This window comes from Chanos chanos, chromosome 2 (assembly GCF_902362185.1).
Source record: "Chanos chanos chromosome 2, fChaCha1.1, whole genome shotgun sequence".
Lineage (NCBI taxonomy): Eukaryota > Metazoa > Chordata > Actinopteri > Gonorynchiformes > Chanidae > Chanos > Chanos chanos.
Window position 1 is genome coordinate 57,475,264 of NC_044496.1, and position 10,853 is coordinate 57,486,116.

The following is a 10,853-nucleotide window of genomic DNA, read 5'->3' on the forward strand; positions in this document are numbered from 1 at the left end:
GCATAGTCGTGTATTCGACAAGTGGAGCCTTACTGGGTGATTTGAAGAAATAAAGAGGTGTAAGCCTAGAACTGTTTATGGAACTAAAGATTAATTTGCTGTCCAAATAGCAAACCCAGCATTAGGCTTAAAAGTTGTCAAAACATATCTAAAAATGGAACTAAACTTGACGAACTTGGCAGTTTTTTCTGCCAGGTCTAATTTATCACCAGGATGGTTTCCATTTTGGCTTTGCAACTTTTATTCGCCAGATATTTACATCGTGTAAGGAGGTTATATTTTCCCAAACACAATTCAAAGACCTGATGTTTTTCCTTTAAAAAAAGTATTTGTAGCGCTCTCTTCTAATACCTTTAGTGGACAAATAAGATGGATCTATACCTTAGCTGTGCCCTCTACTACGTCATGGATTCTCCAGGGCTACTCCAGAGCTGTAGAAACACAGCTGAAAATCCATAGGATATTCGCACCAGGTTTGTAGAAATACTTTACACACAAGACATTACATTGAGTGCATCTCTAATTCAACGCAGTTCCACCTGGAGCGATTGATCATCTAACCTGAGTCGGAGGAAAGCGTGCATGCAACTTGAAACTCCAGTAACAGTCGTAAATTTAACATTTGTGAGACGTCAAAGACATGTAAATAAACAGTAGCTTTTTTTTAAAAAAATTAGAATAAGCTTATCTGTAGCTTGAATGTCTAAAATTCTTCTTTAGTTAATGTCGCTTAAATCAAGATGTGGTGATATTGGTCTTCAGCCTTGTGTTAATCCCTATTTTAGACAATTTTCAGTTTAAGGTCATACCGGAGTGTGGGGCTTAGAGTTCCTGTTTACTTGATCCGTTAGTTCCAGATATTAATGTCATCAAATACCAGGAGAACTGCATTTAATAAGCAAGGTTTGTGGATTCAGTTTATTTATCTTACATCTTACCAATTCTCCCCTCCCTCATCAACTCGGTGTTTTGTTTCGTGTTTTTGGTTTTTGTTTTGTTTTTATTTATTTATTTTTGTCCATTTATTACCAACAAACAAGACAAGGATATCAACATTATTTTATATGCATAAATTAAAACCCAAATGTAAACAGTCAAAAAAAATCGTCACATTTTCTGTGTTCTGTTTCAATACAGCATTGGTTGAGCTTCTTAATGGACAATGTGGATGTGCAGGTGGCAAATGTGACAAGGGCTCATCTTGCATTCTGCTTCCCTCTCATGATTAGCTGTAAAAGTTTTGACATGTGATCTGAAGGAGTGTGGTGAACGTTTAGATACGTACTGTAGAGATTCCAGACCGATTAAGATCATTTAAGCGAATCACTGATTGATTGATTGATTGATTTGATTGTTGATAACACGTGAATACACCTGCACCTTTCTCTTTTTCTCCCCCCTCCCCCAGAAATGGAAATACAGATGGATTTTAACAAATTATTACTTTTAAGTCCTGCTGGTTGAGGAGGATCTGCAGAAGGAAAGAATGCGGTTTGAATCCAGACGGACAACATCTGTCTCAGAGGTGGAAATTTCTGCCTGTGACTTCGGTAAGAAGGTTCTTTTCATTTCGAACACCCTGTCTTAGTCGCCTGGGATCAGGTTTCACTCGATAAAGGCTCAGGCTCTCGTTCTGGTTTGGATTTCACTTACAGTTACCGAATACGATTTTTCTTTCTCCCCTCCTCGCAGAGCCTGTCGAGTGAATGTAATGTTAGGAGGGATTCAGAGTTTATCAGGAAAACTCTTCAGTAAAGAGATGCACTTCAACTGTTTATCTCTTTAAAGAGAGTATTAAGAATATATGAGAAGTTTCAGAGACTTAACTCACATGTGTATCTGCTCTATCAAAGACACGCCCCCCCCCCCCAAATGTTGAGGTGTTGCAGTCTAATTCACAATGGACACAAACACCTAATCGAATGGGAATGTATGTATGAGTCTTTTGGAGTTCGGCAGCTCTAGGGGGCATTGGTTCCTCTTACCAGGGAGGTGTCCAGTCCGGTGCTCGCCAGCAGCTATTGTACTGAAAGCTGTTTGCAGATTTTTCTGCTAAAAATAGTCGGACAGAGAAAAACAAGGCACCGCACAAGCAACAGACCGCATCATGTTTTAAAATAAATGTGAAGCAATGATTCAGTGTAAGTTAATAACTTTTGACTTTACCCCTCTAAAATGGTTATTGTGACTACATGTTTTATGCTTCTTGGCATAGAAACGATCTTGTACCATAAATTAATCAGTTAATGATGGTTTCAGTATAGTTTCAAATTCCAGAGTTAATGGGGAGAAAGTCAGTGAATGATGCTGTGTTATTTTATACTTGTATGAATTGTTCCACTCAAGTACTCTTTCGGCACTAGACAGAGCTGAAGAGTTCTGCCCTGGACCTCTAGGGGGCGCTCAAAACTAGAGCTTAAATAAGGGGTTTAGTTTGAAAGGTTTGATCCAAGACCTTTCAGCAGCAGCAGTGACACAAAACCAGAAAGACTATAACACTGTTCTAAGTCTGACCAGAGGAAAATCCTTATTTATGATAATGAAGTCAGTTCCATAAACAGTAACTTGAAGGGCTTATATAACTACACATCAGGCTCTATTAAACTCTACGGTCTATATTAAATGTTTACAAACGTTAATGCACATTATTTGTGGAAGAAAATCTCCCCGCAGATGTGTACTTTTTCAGTACCTCAAATTTTGTGTAGTCCACTCGTCCCTTGTCCTGACATCTGTACCTTGGATCATTTGCTCCTGTGTAGACTCCAGACTTTGTGGATGCAGCTCAGCTTCAGGACAAGTTTTTTCTTTTTTCTTTAACTGCTTACAGATGTTGTTTGTCTTTCACAGGATCTCTGAAGCACACACATCCTTTCATGGCAGCGATTGGCATGAGCCAGTGTCTCGCTGGCAGCGATTGGCGTGAGTGTCTCACTGGAGACTTTGGAAAATTCAGGGGTGCATCCAGCTCCAGATGACTGAACCAGTTGAACGCTTCTCAGAATGTCATTTGTTTTTCTCCCATTTTGCAGTCATTTGCAATAACTTAATAAATCTTTTAAAGTAAATTTTGACTGGTGTTCTGTTTATTAATCTGTACTTTGCTTTATGATGGAAAAAATCTACATTTCCAAAGATATGCTCTGTTTTTTTTTTTGTTTTTTTTTAACATGACTTTCAAAAATATGATTGAAGGTCACTGTTAGAATACTGTCATTGTTTATCTCTATATCTACTGGATATTTGGCAGCTTGTGAATGAAAGGAAGTGAGTTGAGATCAGTGAGCGCTCCATGGAGTCAGTGAAACTGATCAGTGAAGTTGGCAGCTTGACTTTGTCTTTCATTTTCCATGTACTGCATAATAGTGTTGATGAATTACCCTTTAACCAAAAGGCAAGGCAAAGACTAACCATCTTTATCAGAAAGCACATCACTGTTTATTTCTTCAGAAAAGCCTAAACCATGCGGTTAGAAGGTGTTTGCAAAAATAGCTTTATCTCCGAGCGGGTCAGTGTAGTCTTACTGCTAAACACGCAGTACAGCTGTGCTTGAAGGGTGTGTCAACATGCCCGACTATGAATGTGGAAAGTGAAAAGGGTTGGGAGAATTCGTTAGCACAGGTAAACATAACCTGTGCTTTTGTTTGGTTGTTTTTTGGGGGGGGGGGGGTAAAGGTTGGCTGTTGGATATCAGTACATGACATGTAGGATAAAAAAAAAAAAGAATGATTATCATAATCAAATGTAATAAAATCACATTTTGAGAGGAGGTCAAAAACTATAAGTGAGGGTTCAGCGCTTTATGTCAGATGGGAGTTGTCACAGGTTCAATATCTTTCTGTCTGATTATCTGACTACTGGCTATACAGACGCTAGAGGTACATTATTAAGTAAAGCCAGTCTCACGCTCTGTCTTCTCTTACTGTGTGGTTCGGAGCCTCAAATCAGAATATGCCATAACTGAACGACTCTCTTCGGTGAGTGGCGCTCTCTGAACAACTCTTAAAATGAATCAAAACCCCGACTCTTTCCAGCGAATCACGCCACCACAGTGTGCTGGCGTTGCACCTATTTCTGAACGCCCACGGAGGAACACCGAGGCAGTGATCATAGCACAAACACGCGGCGCTTAAAAACTGCATGACGTCCCGTTACTTTTTAAGTTCGTTCCAAATGTGTGGCCTTCGCATGCCATTTACGAATCACAGGGATGCACACGGAGGCTGCTGCCCACCAAGGACACACAGCATCTCAGCTGCCATTGAGACTAAGCCATGAACTGTACCGGGTAAGTGGTCGTTTTAGAGGGTTTTAAGCGACACACTGTTCCCTCCGGATCTCGTGTCAGTTTTCTTTCTTTTTTTTTTAAGAACACGGGGCTTAGTCGAATATGGCATGTATTAAAAATACAGCATGCACCGCTAAGAGGGCTCCTTTTCGAGACGCAAGTTTTTCTAAAAGTCTGTTTTTACAGTGATTGGTTGGCCAGTAAGTAGCCAACGTTAGCTAAGAGGCTAATGGCTCAGTAAGGTGAGGCTTGTCTCGCGCTGGTTCGCCACTAAACCACTAAAGGTTGACTAGCTATCATTACACGTAAGCATTTGTGTTGAGATCAGCCACATCAAAGTCATATTATATTTAAACTAGATCAGCATTGCATTCTGTATGTACAGTCAACGTTAGCCAATGTTTAGGTTACAATAAGAATATGGCTGGCTAGCTAAGCATAGAGACGCTCCTAAAGAGCATCATGACCGAGTACCTAGCGATGTGCTACCGTTAGCATATCTAATCTGTGTTCCTAATGATAAGACTATCTGTCACATAAAGGTAGCTTTACCGCTATCTGTCTGGTGACATGAAAGGAACCTCACGGAGGCTTATCTGTAAAGATTAAAATGGTTCATCATTGACAATTTAGACATTGATACTAGTGTATCTGTGAAACCAGGTGAGATTCTGTCTTGCAAAGTTTAATGTGTCACATTGGCTCTGATTGCATTAGAGCTGAAGTCTGGGCATAGCGCTCTTAATATCCTTATCACACTTATGTCAGTAGGAGTCCTGTTACCTCTCAGTCAGCGCGTCTTGATTCAGAGGACGATGTGACGGATGCAGGGATGCACACCTTCAGTCATACCCACATGAGGAAAGCCTTCCAGTTGATGAACGATCTGAGAAGGTAGGAAAATCTCACAGACTTAGAAGAGTTAAGGGTATTTTCATTTTTCTTTTGGAGAATATGTTGTAAGATACTTATGTTGGTGACATTATCTTTCAGCTCCGTGAGCTCTGTGAAAAGTTAATGCATCACAAATGGAAAATGACATTGTTCTTTTCTTTTCTTTTTTTTCCAAACCGTAAATCTGATAGAGTTTCTGGTCTATTTGCTGTATCAAGCCTGCCTTGTTTCTACATGTGTTTTTAAGGCCACGTGTGTAATGCACTGTTGAATGCTAATAGTATCCCTCCTCTTGTCTTGTCTGTCACAATCACAGCAGGAAGTTGCTCTGTGATGTTCTTCTAGTTGCGGGAGATGTGGAGGTACCTGCCCATAGAGTGGTGCTGGCATCCTGCAGCCCCTACTTCTGTGCCATGTTTACCGGTACAGCAATGAGAGCGCTCTAGCGCTTTACTCACCCTCTGTTCTTTTCATTTGAACACGTCTTCTGTTTCACTTTCATCCTTTCAGAGCCTGTGTAGAGATGTATAAATGTAGGGAAAGTGGATATTTCGAGATCTGAAAAGAAGCCATTATCTGTCGGGGTTGACGTCTAATCCCTTGTTTACCTTGAGCATTGTCCGACTGGCTTAACGTAATATTGCTCTTAACCCTTATTGTTCTGCGGTGTACGAAGAAACATACTGAAATATTAATGTTCCGTAACCTGGCTATTGAATTTCAGATTCCCGTTCCGTAGTTAATGTTCAGTATAATAGGTGTGGTGAGAAATGATTTGATTTAATTTTCCTGTGAAAAGCACGACGGAATTGTGTTCTCATTTATAATTCTTATTCATTTTGCTGTATGTGTGAACCATGCGTGAGTATGTGAGTGTGTTTTTGGCACGTTAACAGCTGGCTAATTTAAAACGTGGTGTTCCTCTTTGTGTGTAGGAGACATGAGTGAGAGCAAGGCCCAGTGTGTGGAGATTCGGGACGTGGATGGAGAGACGCTTAGAAAGCTGGTGGATTACATCTACACAGCAGAGATCGAGGTTTCTGAGGAAAACGTACAGGTAGGCCAACTCGCAAAACACACTGACATATTTAGACCTCTGTCCACTCCTACTAATGTCAGTACACTGCTATACCAGTATGTGAAGGTTATCTTTAAATATAACCATTTTTTTTTCCCTACTCGTATTTCAGCATATATTGTATACATTTTCTTTTGAGTTGGCCGTTGTGGGTCTGACCTGTTTATCAACATGCATAGGTGTCCTTGGGCATTTCAGACCTTTAAGGTTTGAGGTTCAATTTTAGAGCTTGGTTCTCCAGCTTTGTGCTTTGTGACCCATGTTCCTTGTCCAGTTGATCCCGCTCTGGCTGCTTCGGTCCCAGTTGTTGCAGGCAGGGCATTTCCTCTCATTATTAGCAGAGGAAGTGTGCAGCGAGCTAAAGGAAATCCTGCCTGTGTTTGCCGCGGTCGTGTTTGTGCGAGGCTGAGCTGTTCTGATAGGAATAACGTTTTACGGTAAAACCAACGGGAAAACGACGGGGCAGTTTTGACTTGGCGCTGCTTTAGCACGACGTGTTGATCTTTACTAGCAGGTGTTTCTCTCAAAGGAAGAAGGTAACCTGTTACTTTGGTTGGAACAATGGCCGAGATCCGATCAACTCGGGCTTATCTTCCCAGTCATCATGACGTATAACTCTGTTTGAAATGACAGGTCGTTTAGATTTGATTTTTGAATGAATTACACAGCCAATTCTATAGTGTTAAATCTACTCTGAGAGAGTTCATTTTAACACTGTGCTGGTGTTTATTTTGTTCCGATCTTTGCAGTCTTAATTTAACACTTCCTGAAGTGTTAATAATACAACTCAGATGCAGTGTTAAAATAAGTCTATGCATAGTTAAAAATTTACTTTGCTTATCACCAGAAAGTGTTATCTTCGTGGTACACTGGTTTCATAACTCTGTAGTACGAGTTGAATCTCCAACACTTCTCAATGACACCAACTCTCTTCTGCAACTGATTCCTTTAGTGTTAAATCATGTTTTTACAGTGTCAGTTCAACTCTATATATTTAACACTTTTGCTTAACACCAGAAAATCGAGAATTTTGCTGTGTATGTGCATGTTGCTCCACTTACATTATAGGCCAAGTTATTTAGTCACAGACAATTCCACCCTTTTTGAATTTAATACCAAAGCAAGTGTTTTTGTTCTAAATTACAATAGCCGTGAGTCATGTGACACACTCTGGACATCATACACGGCTGCGCAGACGTGACTTTTGTTGATAAAACAATGCACAGGACAGGGCAGGCGCTGCTAGAATAGTGTTGTATGAGATGTTTGAAACAGTCTCAAACAAACCAACAGCACACAGTTTTACAGTCCCACATCTCTTTAGATTCTTCCAGACATCTTTTGGAGGCATACGAGTGCAGTCTGTGAGCTCTGTGTGCACTGCTGAAGGGTTTATTTCACTCTGTGATCATTACTTAATGAAGTGTTTTCCCAATATCGCCCCCCTGATGCTCCTCAGAACCCCCCCCCCCCCACACACACACACACACACACACACACCCCACATAATTACCAGGCTCTTAATTTGTGGTGTGTTGGAGCAGTGACGGATAACAGAGCGGCAGAGCAGAGCAGGTCCTGGTTACTCCGGGTCAGCAGAACTTTGTGCGATTGCCCGTGAGAAACAGCAGTGCTGTAGTGTGTGTCACAGTGGGATCATGTGTAGGGTTATGGTCCTACATGCTGCTCAGTCTGTTTGGAGTTCTCTGTTTGTAGAATTATTAGGCTGTGATAGCAGCCTTGAGGGTCTCGGTGCATGTGACGGCCCAGTGCTGCAGAGAGCCGTGGGTTTGAAATAGTCCTCTCCAATCTCTCCCATGTCCTCAGGGCAACATGTGATGGGTACAGGGTCTTTTTTTTTCCCTTCACTGAAATGACATCTAGCTGCGTGACCTGGATTCTGATTGGCTAGATTGGGCAGTTGAGAAATGGAGGTCTGATTGGAGAATGAGGGGGCTGCAGCAGCCAATTGGCCTTCAGTCAGAGAGAGATCAGATATAAAGAAATGAAAAGAGTGAAGCTGCATTCTGTAACCTGCTCTGCGAGTCAGACGTCCTCTTAAACCAGAGCCTCTAGTTATGAAAAAAAAAAAGATGTTTGTGGTATTTGATTCTTGTTTATTTTTGCTAACTGTTATTATTACTGATCTGTGTGATTTGTTCCACTGCACAGTTTTGAATTGTTTTTAATCTCCTCTCAGTTGTAGGCTGCTAATTCCAGAATGTTAGAACAGTTTCTTTGAGGATTCTTTAGCCGTTAATTCTCCATGTCACCTCAGTGTGTGTTCGTGTGTGTTTGTGTGTGTGTGTATGTGTGTTTATGCATGTGTGTGCGTGTGTGTGTGTGGTCAGGTACTGTTGCCAGCTGCCAGCCTGCTCCAGCTGATGGACGTGCGTCAGACGTGTTGCGAGTTCCTGCAGTCTCAGCTTCATCCCACTAACTGTCTGGGGATCCTGGCGTTCGCTGATCTCCACGCCTGCACTGGGCTGCTCAGCCAAGCCCACGCCTACGCAGGTGAGCTGTAGAAAACACGCACGCACGCGCACACACACACATCACATTCACAGGTCATATTCGCTTAGACCTGGATGAGAAGTGTTTGTGAAATCTGTGTGCGTGCGTGTTTGCGTGCGTGTGTGTGTGTGTTTTACGCTGAGCAGAGCAGCATTTCTCGGAGGTGATGATGGGGGAGGAGTTTATGGCCTTGTCCCTGCAGCAGGTCTGCGGCCTCATCTCCAGCGACAAACTCACCGTTTCGACTGAGGAGAAGGTAAAGTCTAATCCCTTAAAAAAAACAAAAAAAAAACAACAACATTCCCTAATCCCTAAAACAGGGCGTGGCAGGCCTTCTGCGGCAGAGTTTTGGCCCAGCCTTAATCTAGCACATCCATCACGGGTCTTTAAAAGATTATCGGGTTCTTGTTTAATTAAAGGTCTGGACAGGACCACTGCCCGGCAGCTCTGTGGATTAGGTAGTCTGTGTTGCGTTATTTTCTCTCACAGTGTTGGATTATTGTCACTCTCCTCATGTTTCTGTGTATCAGCATGACAAGACACATCAGTTTTAGTTTGTCTTCCTTGCTCATTAAAAGGGCAGTCCACTATGAGGGGTCGCTGTCTGGGACAGGACAGTCCGGTATGAGGGGTCGCTGGCAGGGACGGGACAGTTCGGTATGAGGGGTGGTTGTCTGGAACAGGACAGTCCACTATGAGGGGTCGCTGTCTGGGACAGGACAGTCCGGTATGAGGGGTCGCTGGCAGGGACGGGACAGTCCACTATGAGGGGTCGCTGTCTGGGACAGGACAGTCCACTATGAGGGGTCGCTGTCAGGGACGGGACAGTCCGGTATGAGGGGTCGCTGTCAGGGACGGGGCAGTCCGGTATGAGGGGTCGCTGTCAGGGACAGGACAGTCCACTATGAGGGTTGGCTGTCAGGGACGGGGCAGTCCAGTATGAGGGGTCGCTGTCTGGGACAGGACAGTCCACTATGAGGGGTCGCTGTCAGGTTGTTGTCAGAAACAGCCTGGTTCTCTCCGAGAGGAAACTGCTGAAAGAGCAGAGTCTGTCCGTCTCTCGCTGTGTCATTTCCCATAGATGTCTCAGCACCACAGAGACAGCTTAAATCTGCTGTTTGGATTTAGACACACACACACACACACACACACACACAGCGTAGCAGTTGTCACTGTGTGGAGTTGCTGTCTAGTCCTCACCTCAGGTCACTGTCTGATCACAGATAGTCCTGCTGTAGAGTGGGTGACAGATCTGACTGCCCTCTGCTCAACACAGAGGAGATGAGTGGATTTAAACCCTCTTGTGCCTCCAGGTGTTTGAGGCCATGATTGCCTGGATAAAACACGATAAGGAGACTCGCCTGGAGCATATGCCCAAGCTGATGGAACACGTGCGCTTGCCGCTGCTGTCCAGAGATTACCTGGTGCAGGTAAATCTGCTTGGCTGCAGGCATCTTGTCTTTTTTCTCTAATTTACAGAGGCGTGTATTTTTTTTTATTATTGTTGTTATTATTAGTTTTGTCTGGGTTTTTCTGTAAGGATTATGCCTTGTGTTAATGAGCAGATAGTGGAGGAGGAAGCTTTGATCAAAAACAACAACATGTGTAAAGACTTCCTCATCGAGGCCATGAAATACCACCTCCTACCAGCAGACCAGCGGCATCTCATCAAGACAGACAGAACGAGACCACGCACACCAGTTAGCCTGCCCAAGGTCTTTAACTCTTCGTCTGACTCGCAAACACACACACACACACTCACTCTCACACACACACACACTCACGCGTGCACACACACGCGCTTCCCAGCAGCCCCAGTGGCAGATTAAAGGCCATGCGGTTGTATGTATCATATTTCTCAGAGTACAAGTTCTGTTTTAAGATCAGATTCGCCTTTCAAAAAAATACTGTTTTGTAAATAGACCTGTCTTTGGACTTTTGAAACAGCTCTCCAAGAAACTTGATACATCCATACACTAAACTAATGAGAGTAGATTGGTGTCTACGTTTAAAACCAGTGCCTAAACCAGTTTTTCTCTGTCAGGTGATGATTGTGGTGGGTGGACAGGCACCCAAAGC

At 43.0% G+C, this 10,853-nt stretch overlaps 1 protein-coding gene across 1 annotated transcript in view; it reads left to right on the forward strand.

The window, feature by feature from the left end:
- Positions 1-4,226: 4,226 nt before the first annotated feature.
- klhl3 (kelch-like family member 3) overlaps positions 4,227-10,853 on the forward strand; it is an 11,106-nt gene continuing 4,479 nt past the window's right edge. The window contains exons 1-9 of the mRNA XM_030765962.1: positions 4,227-4,288; positions 5,060-5,182; positions 5,499-5,605; positions 6,118-6,239; positions 8,612-8,774; positions 8,921-9,030; positions 10,088-10,204; positions 10,340-10,489; positions 10,819-10,853. The exon at positions 10,819-10,853 is cut by the window's right edge and continues 83 nt beyond it. Of these exons, the coding sequence (XP_030621822.1) occupies positions 4,275-4,288; positions 5,060-5,182; positions 5,499-5,605; positions 6,118-6,239; positions 8,612-8,774; positions 8,921-9,030; positions 10,088-10,204; positions 10,340-10,489; positions 10,819-10,853 (941 nt within the window). The 5' untranslated portion in view covers positions 4,227-4,274. The remainder of the gene's footprint in view (positions 4,289-5,059; positions 5,183-5,498; positions 5,606-6,117; positions 6,240-8,611; positions 8,775-8,920; positions 9,031-10,087; positions 10,205-10,339; positions 10,490-10,818) is intronic.